This window comes from Poeciliopsis prolifica, unplaced genomic scaffold (genome assembly GCF_027474105.1).
Source record: "Poeciliopsis prolifica strain line A6 unplaced genomic scaffold, Auburn_PproV2 SCAFFOLD024, whole genome shotgun sequence".
Classification (NCBI taxonomy): domain Eukaryota; kingdom Metazoa; phylum Chordata; class Actinopteri; order Cyprinodontiformes; family Poeciliidae; genus Poeciliopsis; species Poeciliopsis prolifica.
The window spans coordinates 4,794,153-4,816,163 of record NW_026562399.1 but is presented as its reverse complement, the minus strand read 5'-3'; the positions used below and the strand labels follow the sequence as shown (position 1 = coordinate 4,816,163).

The 22,011-nt window shown below is 40.2% G+C and overlaps 1 protein-coding gene and 2 non-coding genes across 3 annotated transcripts; all 3 read right to left on the bottom strand.

Annotated features, from left to right (window-relative positions):
• Positions 1-99: 99 nt before the first annotated feature.
• Positions 100-16,244, bottom strand: LOC129370602 (hepatitis A virus cellular receptor 1 homolog). Its single transcript, XM_055046688.1, has 10 exons — positions 16,124-16,244; positions 15,941-16,014; positions 15,052-15,211; positions 14,365-14,706; positions 14,176-14,211; positions 13,732-13,800; positions 5,150-5,214; positions 3,808-3,901; positions 2,800-2,824; positions 100-1,002 (listed from the first exon to the last, which is right to left on the bottom strand). The coding sequence occupies exons 3-10, from the start codon at positions 15,083-15,085 to the stop codon at positions 843-845; spliced, it is 825 nt and encodes a 274-aa protein (XP_054902663.1). The 5' UTR covers positions 15,086-15,211; positions 15,941-16,014; positions 16,124-16,244; the 3' UTR covers positions 100-842.
• On the bottom strand, positions 8,360-8,431 carry trnad-guc (transfer RNA aspartic acid (anticodon GUC)). Its single transcript has one exon. It is a non-coding gene; the product is annotated as a tRNA-Asp (tRNA).
• Positions 16,245-16,566: 322 nt separating the features above from the next.
• Positions 16,567-16,638, bottom strand: trnad-guc (transfer RNA aspartic acid (anticodon GUC)). The gene has a single exon. It is a non-coding gene; the product is annotated as a tRNA-Asp (tRNA).
• Between the last annotated feature and the right edge of the window lie 5,373 nt (positions 16,639-22,011).

The following is a 22,011-nucleotide window of genomic DNA, read 5'->3' as shown; positions in this document are numbered from 1 at the left end:
AGAAAAACCGTCAGGATTTATTTCTACAGAAAACCAGATGGATTCACAAAACGACAGAAAGAAAAAACAAAAGAGACAAAACATAGAAGAAACGGACGATAAAATACAGAAACACTTTAATATGACTTCACACTGGGATTAACTATGAGCCTTCAGTCAGTCAGACTCTGTGCTCATGATCTGCAGTAAAAAGTTTTCAGTGGGTTTAATGGACCAACAGTTTCTCAGGTTTCCATGCAGAAATTAATTAGTAAAATTTATTCCTATAAATACAGAAATAAAATTGCAAAGTTCTCACAAATAGAAAAACAGTAACATGCTTCATAAGAGCGGCAGCCGTCTGGTCAGAACCTGCTTCTCACAGGAGCCAGGAGGACAAGAACCAGAACCAGAACCTCCAGGTTCCCCCACCACCCGGAGCCGGTTCTGATCCAGAAGACGGTTTTCTGTTTCCCCCCAAGAGTTTAACGGATTCCAGCAGGAAGTGTCCTCTCCAATGATGTCATTCCAGTCTCTGACCTCTGACCTTTCATGAGGGTTTCATTGTTTAGCATCACAGTCAGAAATTAAGCTCCGATCATAAAAAATGATTCATTAATCCTCGTTTTAAATATTTAAACTCTGAATCAGCTTCATGTCAAATGTTAGTAACAATAATTATAATAATATTAACAATAATAATGATAATAATAATGACCATGATGATGATCATAGTTTCCGGGAGTTTCCTCATCCTCTAACTTGACCTTCTGACCTGAACATCAACCTGCCAGCGGAGCTGTGATTGGTCAGCTCCCGTTATGTTTCCTGTCTCTGTGGCGATGCTGGAAGTGGGCGGGGCCTCAGGGGCAGAACTCGTAGTCTCCTCCCCCTTCGGCGGCTCCGTCTATCTGGTAGATGTTCTCCACGGCGGAGGCCCGCTGGTGCAGCTGCAGGGTGGAGGAGGTGGAGCTGATCTGGACCTGACGCCGCTGCTGCTGCTGCTGCTGCTGCTGGGGAAGCCTGGAACAGAACCAGAACCAGAACCAGCTGATGAAGCAGAACCCACTGAGATTTAAAAACCACTAAAGCTACAAGAATCACAACAAACTGAGAGAAACTCAGCAAATAGAAGCTGGAATAATTCAGTGATGTAATGAAAACTGAAATACAGGAAGTAACAGTGGAAATATAAAAAACAGAAAAATGTTCAGAAGAATCAGCAGTTTGACTTTTATCAGGACAAAGAGAAGCAACAAAAGGCCAATAATATAGAGGGTGCATCCAGACATGCTAAGGGAAAACTGAGTGGAAGGAAAAACTGGTAGAAAACACTGAGACAGGTTTACCACGCTGAAGTTAATTACTGCCATAAATCAACCCTAAAGGCACATTTAAACTGAATCAACTTTTTACATTTCAGGAGAAATGAAAATAAAAGTTTCACTTTAAATTTTTCCAACGTCTTCAGAACCAAATATAGAAATAAAATCTACATCCAGACAGTGAAATATTCTGGGCATTAAAGGTAAAAAAATCAACGACACTGCTTTTTATGGACTATTATTTTTAATGAGAGTTAAAAGAAAAGCTTGAGGTGGTCAGACTTATTTATTTATTGGTCAGATTTTTATGTTTTTTCTCTGAGCTGAAATCATCAAAATTAAATCATTTTAACTAGTTTACTCTTCTGCTCAGAATGAATCTATATGTTTTAATAACTGAATGAGTGAAACTCCTGCTGTGGTGAATCTGTTATTTTAGAGAGAAATGCTCCTTTAAACTTGCAGATATGGGTCAGTGTGGCTGACTGAGAGGAACTTTAAAGGTCATGTCTTCTTCTGCAGCTTGCTGTCACCCTGCGGTTAACTCTTCGTCTCCATGGTGGTCTCGTGATGTTCGGCTCTCGTCGTAACGTTTGAGGCGTGACATTTCAAACTGTCTGCATTAGCTGAACGCTGGCAGGATGACATGAGTCAGAGAAGAACGCTCAGGTTTCGCTTTCTTGTAAAAAAGGAAATCTGACTCAGAGCTTCACTTATTGAATAAAGGGTCTCAATATTACAGCTGAAGCTGCAGAGTTTGGTTGTTTCTCGCTGCATTAACGAGTCAGATATGAAATATTCTGTGTATTAAAGGCTGAGCAGTGGAATCAGATCAAACTGGTTTATCAGATCAATCCAATAAAGGGTTAAACTGCTGGCAGAACCACCTGATCGTAAGCCCGTTAAAAGTCTGGAGGGTTCTACCATTTCAGCTCAGATCTGTTCGGACCATGAAGCCGCGTTGCATTATGGGAGTTAAACGGCTTGAAACCTGCGGTGAGGTTTGAGGCGTTTTTCCCAGAGTTTCACTCTGAATACCGAGACGAGTGATGATGATGATGATGCTCCGATGAAGAAGCATCACTGCTTCCAGGAGAAGCCGAGTCATGAATGAATCAGCGGTTCATTTAACGGCGACCTTTAAATGCCGTTAAAGATATTTAACCTTTACACAAGGAACAGGGGTCTTATCCACTGACCTGTGCCCCCAAAAAAATCTAAACAACTTTCCCAGAATGAGGGAATAAATAAGCTCCATAAAAGGCTTCTTTATGAAAGAAAAATAGATGTTTATACATCTGTACATGTTGTCTATAGAACATAAAGACATGGAGCATGGTGAGAAGGGACAAAGATCCAGAAAATGCAGATATTCTGGCTGTAGCACCCTTATCCCTCCAACATATGCATCAATGAAGATGAAGATTCCTGTCACTCTGCCCGGAACCAGAAAGAGTTCAGTTTTTAAAAATGAACAGAAGAATAAAAGACTCACAGCTTGAGCTGCTTCCATCTTCTGGCTGCAAACAGAAACATCAGAAACAATTTTAAAAACACCAAAATGTTTGATTCAGCAATAAAAAAGAAAGTACAACCTCTGACAGTTCACACTAATCCGGTTGGTTCAGATTATAAGATTAATAAAATGTAAGAATCAAAACACATCACATGCAAAAACAGGGAAAAACTAAAACAACAAACCCCAAACCAAGGATATAAACAAATTCAACTTAGGAAATAATAAAAACTGAAATATTTTGTTAATGGAAAAAACTGGAACTGTTATGAAACCAACTAAAACATCCAGAAATTATAGATGTAATATCTTTTGTGTTTATGTATCTATTTATCAGCCTTTCAAAGGTTATGTTTTAGTGATATTTTAGTCTTTTAGCTGTATGTAAATTGTGGCTTCTATATTCCTCCTGGCGGCTTCGCTAAGTTATGCTAAGTTAGGCTAAGTTAGGCTACACAATGCTAGGCTAAACTAATCCACAAAATACCGGCGGCAGAAGATGTTAGAAAACTCCGGAGTCAGCTGATTGTTCAACAAAAAACAAATGAATTTTTAGAAAATGGATTCTGCTGCTGAGTATTCATGAACTGATCCATGTTTACATAATCACAATACTTTCACCTTTTCTAATTCTGCACCTAAAAATCAACCAAAGTGTGGCAAAACTAAAACTATAACTAAACAATATTTAACTAATAAAAACTAGTAAACACTTTAAAAACTAACTAAAACCAACTGAATTAGACAAGCTAAGAAGCCTCACTTCTGACTCCAGGAACTGGTATAGTTGTGAAATTGTAACCCGTTTTTAAACAAACGGTCTGTTTTAGTGCTGATTAAAATGGGAGGTTCTGGTTGTGGTTGAGTTCTGCTTCAGCTGAAACCTGTGAAGTTTGAACCAAACTGATTAGCAGATAGCGCTGGTCGTTTCCTCTACATGTTCACTCTTTGCTCTTTGTTCTGCTGAATCAGCCGCAGTAAACTCACCCATGAAGAAGAGTCCTGCTGCAGTGAGCACAACCACCAGCAGGAACAGAACCAGCACCAGAACCATGGTCACCGTATTGCCCTCCTCCTGCCGCTGTAGACAGAACCATGAAGCCTCATCAGATCAGAACCAAACTCCAGCGGACCTCCTGCTGCTTCTAGTACCGTCTGCTCTCCAACAGCTGGACCAGGAGAACGGATCGGAACCAGAACTCTGAGCAGCATGCATGTAGAAGCAGCAGGACTGGAGAGCTGAAGGAACTGCTTCCATCAGCATCTGGGGCCATTCACAACAGTAACCAATCAGAATGCTGAGAGCTCCATGCTAACCCTCAGTTAGCATAGCAGATAGAAATGGAGCTAAGCGAAGAGTTTCTGCAAGTTTCTATAAATTACTGAGACGAATTTATAACCTGAAATATAAAAAACAACATGAATATAAGAAAATAGCTCATATTCATCTTCCATTATAGCACTGCTAGCAAAAAGCAAGCTGCGCTAACCCAAGCCCACTGGTTAAAAACATTAGTTCAGTTTTTGCTGAAGCGGTATATATGCATGATATTTAGCTAAAGATAAGCAAAATCCTTAGTGCCGCCATTAGTGCATTAGTGGAAGTGTTTCTGCCGCTGCATTACATCTTCAGGAAGGCAGGCTCTGCTTTGTCAGCTGGTGTTTTCTAGTGCTTCCATGTGAACTTTGACCCTTGGGTTAAGTTCACTTCAACAAATGCACATACATAGTTTCACAACCGTTAGCTAACCGTCTGCCTATATCCTGCAGTCTTGATGTGGATGATGCAAGATGTTTTCAGGAGGTTGAAAGCAGGAACGAGTCGAGATAAAAGATCTGAATTATGGGGTTTGTAGTTCCATCATAGTTTTAGTTTTCAGCCACAACAACCGAAAGGTTCAGTTTGGTGGTACAACGAGTCCAGAGCAGAATCCTCCTCTGCAAGCTCTGAGCTTCAACACGACTGAGAGTTCATGAGCTTTTGATGCTGCCTGATGATGATCCTGTGTTTATAAATCTGATCTGTTTGCTGAGATCCAACAGGAACTGGACCAACATGGCGGTCAGTCTGACTCAAATGGTTGATGTGGTTCTGATCCGTATCTGGTTGAGAAACCCACAGCTCTGGTTTAAAACTGGAACACGTGATAAAATCTGCCACTGTGGCAACCCAGGCCCATTATTTCACTCTAAACTCATGTTGGTAAAGCAGCAGATCATTATGACCACTGGTCTAGAGACAGAAACGAGTTCAGCCACTGAGTGACCCTGACTGGTTTTCTGACTGTTTTTTGGTTGCTGTCTCTCAGGATGACATCATGGTTCTCACCTCCTCTGTGAAGCTGCTGCTGTTAGAACAGGAAGTCAGGAGGCTCTCTGTGGTCAGCTGATCTGCTGGAAGAGGAAGTGAAAGCAGATGAGTTTAGAACAGCAGAATCAGCAGCTTAGCTATAGAGGACAGAGTCATGCTGAACCAGACACATTACAGAACAACAAGATCCGATGTTTCTGTTTCAGAACCAACTCCCTTATCTAATCTTTCACACTTTGATCAGACTGAGTCATCTGGACCCTGCAGCCTCCATGCACAGATACCTGCAGTCTGAGCAGCAGCTGGTCTCTCTGAGGACGTCTGGGGTTCTGATGGGGTCCAGCTGGTCGGAGCTGGACACAAACACAGCATCACCATCAACATCATTGGTTAATCAATAGATCAATATGAGACACAATGTTCAAACATCTCAGAGAACTCTCCAAAATCATGTTAACAAAGTACAAAGGATCAAACCTAAATGATTCTCTGCCAGTCTCTCTGCTCTATGTCGATACATAGATGATTTTTAGGTATTTGGACTTGAACCAGCAAATATCTGAAGAACTAAAATTATTGATGGTGTCCACAGTCGGTCCTCCAGAGCCACTGTCCTGCTTCATCTTTCAGTTCTTTCTCTGGTCCAACAAACCTGATCCAGTCATAGTACATCAGCAGAACCTTTGCAGAACCTCAGGACATGTTGAGGACATGATGGACCGACTGAATGAGCCATGATGGAGCAGAGATTCAACTAAAACTGACAGGACGACGACTCAAGAGGAGCTGGACACTTATAACTTAGACCAGTTTCTGAAGGTTACAGGAAAATCTGGGGGGAAATGAAGACTGGATGTTCTGTTCTGGACGATAATGATGTGGATCTGCTCAGGGACGGTGAACCATGTTTCCTCACCAACACTTAACAAGAGGCCAGACTAGAAACTCTAAAATGTTTCTCATTTCTTCAATTGATTCAGGCAGATGGTCTCTGACTCCTCTTCAGGATCTGAAGGATTAAGACCTGATATCAAACCGTCATAAATCAGAATCAGTGAGGAAAACTAAAGCACCAAACATCAGCAGCTGTCACTGTTTGGGAAGAGGAGACGATTTCTCCTTTCCTTCAATGGTAATATGTAAGACTTAACCTGGACTTTAGTTTCAAAACTTTTTTAAACCAAAAATGTTTTCATTAACTTTTCTTTAGCTCTGATCCACAGCTGCCCCGTCTAGAACTGTTGCCTTTGGTATCAGACTAATTTTTATAATCATGTGATTATTTCTTACCTCTTTCAACTGTCAAGTCAAAATGATGTTTTTGATCATTGAACAATCCAGGTATCTCTGCTCTACATCCGTATCGTCCAGCATCTTCCTCTGTGAGGTTGAGGATGGTCAGAGAAACGTCTCCTTCATCCAGTCGTCCCAGCAGCTGATACCTGCTGGAAGCTCTGGTCAAAACTTTATGTTCGTTTGTAGAGAGGAGCTGTTGCTGCACTTGCTGGACGGTATTTCTCCTTTCCCCAGCAAACATGCAGTGCTCCATGTTGTTTTATATGATAATTACAGGGCAGAGTCACATTCTGACCCGTCTGACCAACAACTTTCATGCCGTCACATCCTGACACTGAAACAGAACGTTAACAATCAGTTAAACGTCTCTGGCTCATTTCACACACAGAAACCAGTTTATTGTAATTAAGTGGTTTAATGTGATTTTATGGTCATTTTTGACTTCAATGACTCATAAAGTCAGAAACTAAAGACTGAAGCTACAACATGTCAGTGATCAGCAGAGCTTCGTCTCTGCAGCTGATTGGATCTGAGAAAGTTTAATCAGAACCAGAACCTTCAGAGACAAGATGGACATTATTCATTTCTTCAATTAAAGGAACAAAAACACTGAAAATCCTGCATGTAGAAACACACCGAACTGTAGCAACACAAACTAGATCAGAACAGGATGATTACCTGAGAGCAGTGCGACCAGCAGCACGACCTTCATGATGAACAAGCAGCACGTTTTGACTACCAGCTGCTGAAACTCTGCCGTCACCACAGCTGCTCACTGCTTCACACGGGGCGGCGACAACAACTAAACCTCAAGTGGTCTGAGAGGAAGTAGAGAGGGCTGAGGGACGGAGAGCAAGCCTTCAGAGCTTCCAGGAACTGGAGACACCAAACCAGACCTGCTGCTTCCCCTCATCTTAAAATAAACATCTAATCGACAGAAACGGCTTTAATCTGAAACAGCTTCACGTTTTATAGCGTCTCAAAATGTCTCTGCAGCCAAAAGTTCTAATATAAGCTTTTTATAAAATAATAAACATAATCTACAACTCAACTTTAAATTATTCATGCAACATTTTCTCAGTTTAGTGGCTTCAGTTGGTCTTTTTGTTCATCAGAATCAAGCAGTTGTTGATATTACGTCACGATAAGTTTAGTTTCACATTAACTGACTCAACAGGATGTGCAGCAAAACAGCATCTTTGTTTTATTGATGAAAAATAAAACTTAATTCATTAAATCACATTAAATTAATTTAGCTTAGCTTAGATCCACTGCTTCATGACGATGCCAGAGAGCCACCAGGTCTGGACTTTTGGACTCGGTCAGTACTCTCTGTTCTGATTCTGTATCTCAGCATTAAACTGAGCGTTTTACACAATTTTTCTCTTCAGAGGTGAGAACAGAAAGCAGCTCTGCAGAAAACACCAACTCTGAATACAGACAGAAACCACAGAGCTCTGGTTACAACATGATGGTAATTGTTAGACAAAAATCTGGTGAAATAGAATTAATATCTAAAAATAGATTATAAAGCTTACTTTGATAACATGTCCAGGTCTTGGCTGTCTGACCAACTGAATAGATCTGATCAATAAGAGTTTACATAGTAAACACGGTCTATTTGCCCTGGTGTCCACTGTGGGGCGCCACTCATACAAAGTAAAAGGACCAATATTCAACGTTGAGTTCTTATTAATGATGAAATCTACCTCACCGTACTAAATAAATTAACAGTTTTTGTTATTTGATCTCTGTTAAAGTAACTGCTTTTAATAGAGCAATGACAGAGTATTTTCCAAAGTAAATGAGCATATTTACTTCCCTCAGTAGCTACTGTGCAACAATTGGTCTGTATGTTACTTGGCGTAAAACGTCGGCAGTATGCCTGCAAAGTGTTTGCATAAATAAAACTAAAAGTGGAAAAAGTCGTGCCTCCCCGTCGGGGAATCGAACCCCGGTCTCCCGCGTGACAGGCGGGGATACTCACCACTATACTAACGAGGACTGCCACGAATGCACACTGCGTCAGTACCCATTTTGTCCACTGCGAGTACAGAAAGGGTATATGTAAAGAATTATCATTTAGTTCAGGCATTTCCCGCCCACGATCAGCTGTGACCCCCTGGACTGGATGATATTTGTTGTTTTTACCTTAAAGTGGCCAACTCTCTGTTATTCCTATATCGATTTGATACAGTAGAGGCTTCCGCAATTTCCATATCTGTGCCTTCTGTCTTTTTTTTTTCAGCAGTTAAAACTGTTTAATCCGTTGTTAAGTCGTAACCTGTTTTTCCGAGCCGCCTTTAAATGCAACCTGAGCGCAAAGACGCTCGCGCTGGTTTTACACCTGAGCGGCAGCGAGGAGACCTTCTGCTGGGCAGAGCAGCTCACGTGTGTTAGAATTATGGAAGCAAACAGGTAAAACGTAAAGAACTTTTCACAGTCAAAATAAGCCGATGCCTCCCTGTTAATCTGCTCTGGAGCTGACTGGGTGGTTTGCGATGCTTTGTTTTTAACATCACAGAAGAGTGTGTGATTTTACAAAATAAACAAAACCTCAGACTACAACAGGGTTCAAGTTAAGCCTACAATTCATGATTACTGTGTCTGCTGTCATCTGCTGGTCAGATGACTGAACTACAGCCACTCGAACTTATAAACGTTGAATTACTATTACACTGTACAGGCAGAAAAGACCATGAAAACACCTCAAATATATCCTACTTAGCCTAAAATATTGTAAAATATGTCGATTTTAAAGTTTTTCTTAAGAAAGAGTAAATGTGCTGAATAGTCACAACAAACTGTTGCTAACCGAGCAGAGCTAACAGAAGAAATGTAACTGCGTCACTCAGTTAGCCATGATTTAATGGCTGAAAAAAACACCGCGAAACTACACAGCTATATAAAGAACAATGTTTAATTGATGCCATTAATCCTAAAACAAGAAACATATAAAGTACGCTTACTTTTTCCATAGGAAAGCCAACAACATGGCCGCTCCAATCGCCAAGATGGCGGCGGCCCACACCGGGGACTGACTGGATCACGTGGCTCATTAGCTTCATGCCGTTCACTCCTTTGTTTTTACATTTGTACAAAAAGAAAATTAATGTTCAGATATTCAAAACCTGCTTCAATGTGTTGTCATTCTGGGTGACTATTTCCAGAGACGGAGTGAAGACTCTTCAGACCATAAACAATCCCAAACGGTTAGGATGTAACAGGACATTGCTTTTTGTACACCACAACATGCTAAAAGTAATGTAAAATGGTTAATTACTAAACCAAAATCACCTTTTGGTATTAGACTAATAATGGTCAAAATAAAATAACATGCAAGTGATTAAATGCACAGATACACATTCTCTAAATTGAATTGATCAACACTGCACTATAGTCATATAGTACATTTTAAAAACACTGAGTTCTATCATATTTTAAAAAAATGGTCATAGGGTAAGGCTGAATTTATGTTTTTGTGCCTTAACATAAAAGGTTGCTTATATTGCTAAGACAGTGTTACACTATAGTTTTGCATAGTTTGTCATGTTTTTTACTTACTAAACAGCTACAGAAGCTTCAAGAACTGAAGAATCCAAACAAAAACTGAAGCTTCCTCATAACTTGAAACATCCAGAACAGAAACAGCTTTTTCTCAAACAAATGTCTGATTTTTCAGTACCATGAGGAAATTAATACAGAATAATTGTGTTTTATTTAAATGACATGTCTCAAATACCTACATTTTTGAACAAAGTAGCAATTTGTAGCTTAGCTTATAATAAATTACCACCATAAACAAAGACATCCGTCCGTCCGTCCGTCCATCCATCCATCCATCCATCCATCCAGTGCCAGGTAAATATATTTACTGTCCCGCCAAAACTTTCTCCCTGAACAAACCAGAGGGAAAGAAAGAGGAAATGACAAGGAGGTGCCATCAGTCCTTTTATGAGACTGAAAAAGGATAAATGATTGAGTATCATTCTGCAGGTTCAATGTATTGAAATACTTTGAACCGTATTTTCAATGTAAATACGGTTTGAATAAAGTGAACAATGTTTATTATTGATTCAGTTGGAAATGCTGTTATTACTTTGTGTTTTGTTATTCAAGATTGTTTCCTCATTTTCATTAAAAGTACTCTTGCAAATTATTTTTTCTTATAACATCCAAATATATTTCTACATCACTCGTGATGTTTTTAGTCAACATTTTGTTTATGTGAAGAAAGTGTTGAGGAAGACGGTCTGTAAAATTATCAAAGCAGAGAATAAAACAACTCACGAGTTCTGTATATTTACTTTGAAATAAGAAAAACTGTTATGTTCAGATTTTACTAAGTTATCTAAATCCATGTGGTTATTTTTAATACGTTATTATAAGAACCCCTTCTAATGACATTGAAATAAAAGTGATTTATGACAAAAGTGGAAAAATGTGACACCATATTAAACAAACATGCACCTCTCTATTAACATGTCCGGCCACTTCAGAACCTTCTTTCCTCTCTTGTACTGATCACCTGGGCTTAAGTCAGAACTACATATGTCATGGTCAAATGTTAGTGACTAGGAAGAATGTAACCCCCCATGGATGCTTTGCATCATGGGAGTTAGCGACTCCTAGCTGAGCTGTACTGAAACCTTCTATGAGGTTTGAGGTTTCAGTCGCTTCTTCTCATCACTGACTGATACTGATGATGATGCATCAAAGTTTCCAGGAGGAGCTCATTAACCTTTTGATGTCAGAAACGGTTCAGAGCTTCTAGAAATGAACAGAAGGAGAATCAGACTCACAGTTCAAGCTGCTTCTCGCTGCAAACAGAAACACCAGAAACATTTTTAAAAATATGAACTAACTGACCCTGACTCTGGTCCCAGAGCTGGTAGAATCAGCTGCAGCAGTAAACGGCCTCAGTGGTTGTTTTCCTCTCCTGCTGCTGGACAGATCGGCTCACTTCTGACTCCAGAACTGTCTGGTAAACACAGGAGGTTCTGGTCCAATCAGAGACTACGAGGTGTTCAGGTCCTGTGGGGGGAGAAACAAACCCAGATCACCATTCCTCCACCACCGTAATTCACCATGTGTAGCAGGAGTAGAAAATTTAGTCTAGTAAAGCTGCATTCAGACTGCAGGCGAATGTGACCCATATAGGTCTTTTTTACAGCAGTCTGAACGGCTCAATGCTTTTCAGAAGAAGAAAAAATCAAATTGTGCAACTACTATTTGTGGAACTAAGTCAGATAAGCATTTAATAGATTTCAAAGCGTCTGCAGTCTGAATGTTAGATTGCATTTTATCTCATAATTATGTCATAATTCTGCAGCAGATGAAGCAGAATCAGAATGGCTGAAACTGGTTCTGATCTGGTGTAAATGCTGTCGGCCCAAAGCGACTTTAAAATCCACTGGCGGCCATTATTGCTGCACTGCTTGATGACGTCTATATTCATCTTCTGTGCATGCGATCATATTTAGTTAGTAGCATTAAGGACAACGCATAAAAAAAGCAAAAATACTGTGCAAACATATCCAAGAGTTGCAATCGAAACAAAATGCGACACATCGCAAGAAAAGTAGAAAAAGTCAGCAGAGCAGAAGCTGATAGGAAAGATCAAAATCACCAATCTGATAAAATAGTGAGCTTTGTTTATGGGTTTTTTCTAGTTAAAGTCAAGAAGAAGCTGCTCTATGCTTTAAATAGCAGTTATTGCTGAGTAATAAAAACGAACAGTGTGTCCAGGTCACTCAGCAGGTGGTGGGCAGTTCTGATGAAACTGTGAGAGCGGCATCTCGCTGATCCGGTTTGCAGGGTTCAACAAACATGGTAACTGATTCTCATTTTAAGTAATTTCCCTTTCAAAGGTATAAACATTCACCATTTGTCCTTGACTGATGCTAAACCAGCCACAGCAAACTCACCCTTTCTGAAGAGTCCAACTGCAGTGACCAGAACCAGCAGCAGCAGACCCAGAGTCAGCAAGCTGCCCTTCTGCTGATGCTACAAACAGAGAGACATGAAAGATCATCAACTCATTCAGGAAGTGATCAACTCGATTACTGAAAAAAGTGCTGCTGTTTGTAAATGTCTCTAGAATCAGCCCCGCTTTAAAACAGGGACAGGTTGGATGAAAACCGTCACTGTTTGATCATTTCTATCTAAACCGACTCTGGAAAAGCAGCAGATCATTATGACCACAAACTGAACTGATCTGCAGTGAAACAGTCACATCATCTCTCCTCGTCACATCAGACATTAAATAAAGTTGACTGGTTCGTCATGTTCCTCACCTCAGCTGAAGTCAGGAGGCTCTGTGTAGTCAGCTGATCAGCTGGATGAGGAAATGAAAGCAGATCATTTTAGAACAGCTTGTTAGAGGGAACAAAGTCTTAAATCAGGAGTTTTGAATACTAGTATGAATCCTATTTTCTAGGTCAAAAATTGCAGGCGAGTGTGATCATTTGAATTGAAAGGTTGAAGTAGCATCAGAACCGGTCGTTTCCTGGGGAGCTTTAGCCGTGCCAGGGCAAATCAACTGAGACATTTCTGGTCTGTTTGTGTCTCTGCAGCCTGAACCCCGTAAGGCAGAGTGTTTAGAACCCAGCATTGTACGGGTTTAGCAACAAACGTGAGGATCAAACAGTCAACGGACGATGAACTTGGACTTGCTCATGATAGATAGCAAAGGTATATTAGAAGCAATCTAAACAAAACGCAACAATTTCTGAGTGCGACTCAAGCTTTTGCCTGACAGAAAAGTCCAGCAAGAACAAAAAAATAAATAAAATAAAATCCTATATGGAATATGAGATTAAATTGTTTTCAAAAATAAGGCCTGAGATTAATGGATTTAAGGCCAACTTAATTAATTTAAAATATTTGAAGGCCTTCATTTTAGAAACATGAATTTAAGACTTTTTAAGGAAGCTGGTATAAAACTTCCTCATATGTCCACAAAGATAACAATAAAATGGTTTCAGGTGGAGAAAGAAATTTGTTTAATCGTTATGTATAATCAGTCATAATTTTGCTGTCATGTCTCAAAATACAATGCTCAAATAAACAAATACGTTTTTTAAGTCAAGCAGCATCAGAAGCTTGATGACAGAGACGAGAGAGAGCGAGAGAGGTGCAGACAATCTGAACAAACATGACAGTGACTGATGTTTCTTTCTTAGAATCAACTTCCTGTTTTACTAACAGGAAGTTTCAAACTTTAAACACACTGAATTATCTGATCTGGACCCTGCAGAGTCAAGCTTCTTGCTGCAGATCTGATGGACCAGCTGGGTTTCTACCTGCAGTCTGAGCAGCAGCTGGTCTCTCTGAGGACGTCTGAGGTTCTGATGGGGTCCAGGTGGTCGGAGCTGGACACAAACACAGCATCCTCAGGTATCAGGTTCAATCAAAACAAACTTCTTTCCAGATCTTGTTCTACTGAACATCTGAAAAATGTCTAATTTGAGTTAGAAATTAAATTTTAGTGATTGTGCTGTTGGCTGAAGAGAATATATTTTCTAACTAAATGAGTTAAGATGCTTCACTTCGGACTAACAAAGTGTCAAAGCCCAACACTTTAACTAATGTTTAGATTTGAATTCTTACAGTAAAATATTAACAGGGTCACTGAAAAACAAGAAAAGTGTTTGTGTCATAAATTACAGTCAGGAATAATTTTAAGAGGGAGAATTTTAGCTGCTGCTAGTCTTTGAAATTAGATGTTTGGTTGATAATAAACTCACCGTCTGCTTCAGTCCGGGAACCAATTCCACTCAAAGCTGACAACATTTTAAGACATAAAGAAATAACTTAATTAGAATATTTTTGTCAAAATAATTTAAACATTTGAATTGTAATTTGATGGTTTTGTCCAGCTTTTGATAATTGGCTTCAGAAAATAAACATTTAAACGAAAATCTGTGATTTCTCACCTCTTTCAACTGTCAAGTCAAAATGATGTTTTTGATCATTGAACCATCCAGGTATCTCTGCTCTACATCCGTATCGTCCAGCATCTTCCTCTGTGAGGTTGAGGATGGTCAGAGAAACGTCTCCTTCATCCAGTCGTCCCAGCAGCTGATACCTGCTGGAAGCTCTGGTCAAAACTTTATGTTCGTTTGTAGAGAGGAGCTGGTTGCTGCACTTGCTGGACGGTATTTCTCCTTTTCCCCAGCAAACATGCAGTGCTCCATGTTGTTTTATATGATAATTACAGGGCAGAGTCACATTCTGACCCGTCTGACCAACAACTTTCATGCCGTCACATCCTGACACTGAAAACAGAACGTTAACAATCAGTTAAACGTCTCTGGCTCATTTCACACACAGAAACCAGTTTATTGTAATTAAGTGGTTTAATGTGATTTTATGGTCATTTTTGACTTCAATGACTCATAAAGTCAGAAACTAAAGACTGAAGCTACAACATGTCAGTGATCAGCAGAGCTTCGTCTCTGCAGCTGATTGGATCTGAGAAAGTTTAATCAGAACCAGAACCTTCAGAGACAAGATGGACATTCTTCAATTCTTCAATTAAAGGAACAAAAACACTGAAAATCCTGCATGTAGAAACACACCGAACTGTAGCAACACAAACTAGATCAGAACAGGATGATTACCTGAGAGCAGTGCGACCAGCAGCACGACCTTCATGATGAACAAGCAGCACGTTTTGATTACCAGCTGCTGAAACTCTGCTGTCACCACAGCTGCTCACTGCTTCACACGGGGCGGCGACAACAACTAAACCTCAAGTGGTCTGAGAAGAAGTAGAGAGGGCTGAGGGACGGAGAGCAAGCCTTCAGAGCTTCCAGGAACTGGAGACACCAAACCAGACCTGCTGCTTCCCCTCATCTTAAAATAAACATCTAATCGACAGAAACGGCTTTAATCTGAAACAGCTTCACGTTTTATAGCGTCTCAAAATGTCTCTGCAGCCAAAAGTTCTAATATAAGCTTTTAATAAAATAATACACATTATCTGAATCAACTGGATGTGCAGTAAAACAGCATCTTTGTTTTATTGATGAAAAATAAAACTTAATTCATTAAATCACATTAAATTAATTTAGCTTAGCTTAGATCCACTGCTTCATGACGATGCCAGAGAGCCACCAGGTCTGGACTTTTGGACTCGGTCAGTACTCTCTGTTCTGATTCTGTATCTCAGCATTAAACTGAGCGTTTATTACATATATTGATCTGTGTCACTGTGTTTATGCACTGGACCAACTATTGTTTACCATTCATAAAATACCAGCAAATAAGGAAAGAAAAAAAAAGATGAACACTTGCACAATGTTGTAGAATGTCCATTAACCCAGATGAGAAATCAAGGCAGCTGTTTTTAAATCAACACATACTGTTTAAACCTGCAACTGAATGGTAAACAATGCTTTCTGTTGTATCCTTTAGCCGTCCTTTTTATTCTCTTTGGAGTAGTTTTATTCTTTTTATTATACATTTTAAAAAGAATAAAATGTATTCTTGACAGGCGGGGATACTCACCACTATACTAACGAGGACACAATTTTTCTCTTCAGAGGTGAGAACAGAAAGCAGCTCTGCAGAAAACACCAACTCTGAATACAGACAGAAACCACAGAGCTCTGGTTACAACATGATGGTAATTGTTAGACAAAAATCTGGTGAAATAGAAATTAATATCTAAAAATAGATTATAAAGCTTACTTTGATAACATGTCCAGGTCTTGGCTGTCTGACCAACTGAATAGATCTGATCAATAAGAGTTTACATAGTAAACACGGTCTATTTGCCCTGGTGTCCACTGTGGGGCGCCACTCATACAAAGTAAAAGGACCAACATTCAACGTTCTCGCTGGTCTTGATACAATGATAAACTGACTCCTGTTGTCAGGACAATGTAATCCTTATGAGTTCTTATTAATGATGAAACCAGAAAATAAATTAACAGTTTTTTTTGTTTGATCTCTGTTAAAGTAACTGCTTTTAATAGAGCAATGACAGATTATTTTCCAAAGTAAATGAGCATATTTACTTCCCTCAGTAGCTACTGTGCAATAATTGGTCTGTATGTTACTTGACCTAAAAAGTCGGCAGTATGCCTGCAAAATGTTTGCGTAAATAAAAAAAAAACTGGAAAAAGTCATGCCTCCCCGTCGGGGAATCGAACCCCGGTCTCCCGCGTGACAGGCGGGGATACTCACCACTATACTAACGAGGACTGCGATGAATACACACTGCGTCAGTACCCGTTTTGTCCACAGCGAGCACAGAAGAGGTAGGTGCAAGTGTCCAACTCTCTTTTATTCCTATATCGATTTGATACAGTGGAGGCTTCCGCACTTTCCATATCTGTGCCTTCTGTCATTTTTCAGCAGTTAAAACTGTTTAATCCGTTGTTAAGTCGTAACCTGTTTTTCCGAGCCGCCTTTAAATGCAACCTGAGCGCAAAGACGCTCGCGCTGGTTTTACACCTGTGCGGCAGCGAGGAGACCTTCTGCTGGGCAGAGCAGCTCAGGTGTGTTAGAATTATGGAAGCAAACAGGTAAAACGCAAAGAACTTTTCACAGTCAAAATAAGCCGATGCCTCCCTGTTAATCTGCTCTGGAGCTGACTGAGTTGTTTGCAATGGTTTGTTTTTAATATCACAGAAGCGTGTGTGATTTTATAAAATAAACAAAATCTCAGACCGAGCAGAGCTAACAGAAGAAATGTAACTGCGTCACTCAGTTAGCCATGATTTAATGGCTGAAAAAAACACCGCGAAACTACACATCTATATAAAGAACAATGTTTAATTGATGCCATTAATCCTAAAACAAGAAATATATAAAGTACGCTTACTTTTTCCACAGGAACGCCCAAATTTGTCCTAATCTCTCAGCTGGTCTTCAACATGGCCGCTCCCATCGCCAAGATGGCGGCGGCCCACACCGGCCGCTCGTGACTGGATCACGAGGTTCATTAGCTTCATGCCGTTCATTCGTTTGTTTTTACATTTGTACAAAAAGAAAATTAATGTTCAGATATTTAAAACCCGCTTCAATGTGTTGTCATTCTGGATAGATATTTCTGTCTCAGTAATGACCAGAGACGGAGCGAAGACTTGTTTCACTGTATACGGCGTTTCTGCAGAGAGTGCACTTCAGAACATCATCCACTGTACAGCACTTTCTGCAAAGTGCTGTCAGCGGCGTTCTGTGATGTGGACCAGGCAGACCTGCAGAGGCTGCGGCAGGCCTACGTTTTCTGTGGGATCGAGCCACCGAACCCAACCAAGCAGAACATTAGAGGTCCTGCAGAGTTGGTGGAGAGAGTGGAAAGCGTGCTGCAGAGATTTTACTCAGAATGTGATCCTGATGGGGTGCCACTTTTCAAACCCTCCATGCTAAAAGTGTGGAGAATTCAACGGGTTCACATCCTCCGTGGCTGCTTGAGTGGCCCAGAGGTTGGAGAGGGAGTCCTCTATAGACATGGAGGAAACATACAACTGAACCACGTTAAGGGGGCGAAAGCGGCCGTACCTGTGTGGATCCCGGTGCGGGGAACTTCTCAGCAGGAGGGCTTTCACTTCCACCAGGCCAGGTGGGTCACTGGAACGCAGGTATCCACTGAGCTCTTCCAGGCACAGGGGATGATGGGAATCGCTCGGTGGAATTTTCAGCGCCTTGTGGACCTGAAACTGCCAGGTGTGAAGCTCCCTGCAGTTTTTGATCCTGTTTTGGTCTCAGACCTGAACAGACTCACCCAGGAAATAACAGGCCAAGCCAAGTATCCAGCTTTACAAATTTCCAACAAAGATACTGGAGAAATGTTTGGTTTGCAGTACCTGGAGCCAGGCTGTCGCCCTGTCCCCCTGAACTGGGACAAACATAAGTCTCAGAAAGTCCCCCCACCTGATGAAGTCCCTCATCACAAGGAACCAAAACCTGACTCGGAGATTTTCATCGATTCACTTGAAAAAGTGAGGGAGGAGCTTTTCATTCTTTTATTTTAAAATTTTCCACAGCAATTAAAATAAATTTTGCAAATATTGACTAACAAAAAATGTATTTATTAGTTTTATTCTGCTTTTTTTGTTTCAGGAGTGCACTGTTGCTGTGGCTATTTTAGGCTCACAAGGTGGGATCCAGCAAAGCCCCCAAGAGGTATTTTCCATCACGTTACCACTTTAATAAAACTTTGTGAGGAAAATCCTGATATTTTTAAAATTCAGATTGTAATGGCTGCAGAAATGAATTGCTCACTGAGCACTAATAAAGTTTTTTTCTGAATCTAAACTTTAATTTCTCTCCCTGCACCACAGACGCCAGTGACATCACTGCTTTCTGTCGCCTCTCCTCGAGCTTCTCGCACAGGTCCCATCAAGGCAGGTGGTCTGACCTTTGTCCTGGACCACTCCAGGTGGACACAGCCCATGAGGGATCCAATCGACAAGCTTTTGCTAAAGAATCATGGGCAGAAAGTCTGCCTGGCTAAGATGGATGCTGAATATGCTGTTTGTGTTCAAGCTTCCCTGAAAGATCCACAAAGCCTTTTACACCCAAAAAACAAACAGAATATCTCACGTTATGTGAGGCATCTGGCCAAGATAAAAAACACAAAATCATCTTTCAACATCAGTCCAGAGAAGCTTTTAGAGACGCAACAGCTCTGGCATCATCTAACAGAAGGCAGTGAGACTGTTAGTGTTCCAGTAGTCACTATTCCACCTGTTACTGTGAACCCACCTAACATTAAGACCCAGAATGATCCAATACAAAAGCACAAATTGAGCAAATGGGTAAGGAGATTGTGCTACAACAACAGCCGCAGCAGCAGAAAGATCAGCAGCCCATGAAGAAGAGGACAAGGAAATGTCTTGCATGTGGCCAAAGTCCCGTTTTCAGGGTGACGGCTCCTCTGTCCACTTCTTCTACCAGTCTGCAGATGTACACTATTTTTATTGCTCACAAAAGGTTTACCAGACCTACATGGCAGAGGGCCTGTGTGATCCCAGAATGTCATTTACTAATTTTGCGGATACACCGTTTTTCGCCCGGGAGCTGGAGGCTGCAAAGCGACGCTCAGCAGAAGTAAGACAGGTGATGGAGGAGCGAGGAAAGAAGAAGGCCAAGGAGGAGCATCCTGCTGGGCGTCTGCATGTTCTGCCACAGGACTCTGAAACAAGGCCCAAACAGTCCCCATGTCCACACTGGGTTTCCTGGTATAAATGGGAAATACATTTACTGCCCTGCAAAGGTTCTGTCCCTGTACCAGACCCAGGGAATGAAAGGGGAAATGACCTGGGGGAGTTTTGTCAATCCTCTTTTTATGGGACTGAAAAGGAGAGGTGGGCTGCCAGAAAGGGCATATAATTGCAGATAATTTTGCAATTAATATGGCAAAACTTTGCAAAGAGTGTTGTAAATATTAAACAATGTACAGTTTGGTATAGGGATTTCCAAGTGGAACTTTTTTCCATTTATTTTGACACTTTTACACTTAAAATATCGAAAGTTTATGTTCTCCCTGTGCATAGTGGGTTCTGAGTGTGTGTCCATAGTCGTTTGTCCCTTCTGTTTCTGTGTTGCCCTGCAACAGACTGGCGACCTGTCCAGGTGACCCCCGCCTCTCGCCTAGAACGCAGCTTGAGAGGAAACAGCATCTCCAGACCCCCGTAGGGACAAGGGTTAACAGAAAATGGATGGATATATATGTATATATTACATATTTTACAGTACTCTTTTGACATTTTGTTTATATTTGTAAAGAAAATAAAATTTCTTTCCATCTTTGCCTTACATACTTGTACTCAATTCTGTACATATGTTTAAATAAGTAAAATATTTTTTCTTGTTCAGATTTTAAATGGTTTAATTTCAACGATGTGGTCATTCTTAAATAACATTTTTAATATAAATCAGCACCTCTTCTAATGACATTAAAATAAAAATTAAACTGACTTAACTATGATGCATGAAAGAGTTACATGTAAAAACAAACATACTCCACATTAAAGCACCTTATAAGCTAATTCATTTATTAATAACCAACAAAAAACGTGAGAAAACTGAAAAATACATTGATATATTCAGATGGACATGCAAATGCAAAGTATAATTAAAGTATGGCAAAAACATTATTGTGCAGTTAATTTGCATTCTTGATTTGCTTTCCATGTAGTAAGACATATTACCTGAAATGTAAAATATAAGTAAGGCACCATTTCTTTGTGAAATGACAACACAGGTTCGCTATGACCAAGAATCGAACCAGGATCCTCTGGATTTTAGGCTTTCAGTGAACTAAACCTATATTCTTTTAGGTCCGACTGTTTGTCATCTAAAACAAAGCTTCCCCCACCCTTCTGATTGTGATATATTGAAATATGCAAAAATCAACTTCGGAGTTGCGTGGACGCAGCTCTATTTTCTCATTAAATGTTATTTCTCTTTTAAAGTATTCTGTAAGGTATGAAGAGACTATATTTTGTGTGAAGGAAAATAAAATTAACACTGTTTCATATAAAAGCAGAAAACTAACTGCAAAACACTTTTACATGACCGAAAACAGTCTGAAATTAATTGTCTTTATTGTTACACCAGGTGTAGTCTACAACAAATTAAAGATTAAAACTGCGTTATAGTTAATGGAACGGCACAGAATAATTACAAAGTTACCAAATATAATGGGGTTAAATTGCTGCCTTTAAACCCCAAAGAAGAAAAATGCATGTTAAACTTACTTTCTCCACATGAACGGCAACATTTTTCCAACCAGAAACCCTTCACTCCGTCTCCAGCATGTGGTCCAATGCCTTAAAGATGGCGACGGTCCACGCGGGACTGATTGAATCACGTGACCAACTGTTAGCTTACTACTATTCGTTTTAGCTAATAACTCTGTTTTTAAGTTTCTGATAATAGAAACAAAGAAGAAATATATATTTTTCAGATTTTTAAATACTGTTACAATTTGTTTTTGTCCCTGCATGACTATTTAGACCTTCTGGTCCAAACCATCTCAAGTTATTAGCTGAAGGAGTCTTGGCTACTCTCTGCAGTCCTTCCAATAAAGGTCTGCAGAGAGTTCACCGGCTCCTCCTGGACAGGAGACTAAAGAAACAAGCAGTAGATCAGTAAAAACATTTAAAAAAAAATGATTTATGAACATTTTTTGTAAAAAAAAAAAAAAAAGGAAACAAATCCAAAAAAGAGAAAAACACACTTTAGACAAGAAAAGCTGTTTACTGCATGTAACCACCTTGGTGCTAAGCTGCTATCTGGTCCATCTAGGGTTGCCAACGCTGTTAAACGTTGTGTCCCGTATTGAACCGATACGGGCCGCGATTTGGTCCGTATTTCTTTCAATGTCTGATAGACATGCCTATGGCACACATAACACAAAGTGTTATGTGTCCTCGACCCGATTCTCCACTGTCCTTAGAAGTAAAGCCTCTCGTGAAGATACAGACGTGAGAGGGAAGACACAAATCCCAGGCTGAATAATGATAATGAGGATGAACACAGAAAAAAGTGTCCATCATGGTGCAGTGTGCTGCTGTGTGATAAAGTGTTTAAGGTATACTACTCTGATTGGTGTTCAGTTTTGA

Coding starts and splice junctions, on each gene's coding strand:
- LOC129370602 (XM_055046688.1), bottom strand. CDS start 15,085: ATGAAGGTCGTGCTGCTGGTCGCACTGCTCTCAG. Junction 14,707..15,051: donor GCTGGTCGCACTGCTCTCAG/GTAATCATCCTG, acceptor TTCTGTTTTCAG/TGTCAGGATGTGACGGCATG. Junction 14,212..14,364: donor TGACTTGACAGTTGAAAGAG/GTGAGAAATCAC, acceptor AAATGTTGTCAG/CTTTGAGTGGAATTGGTTCC.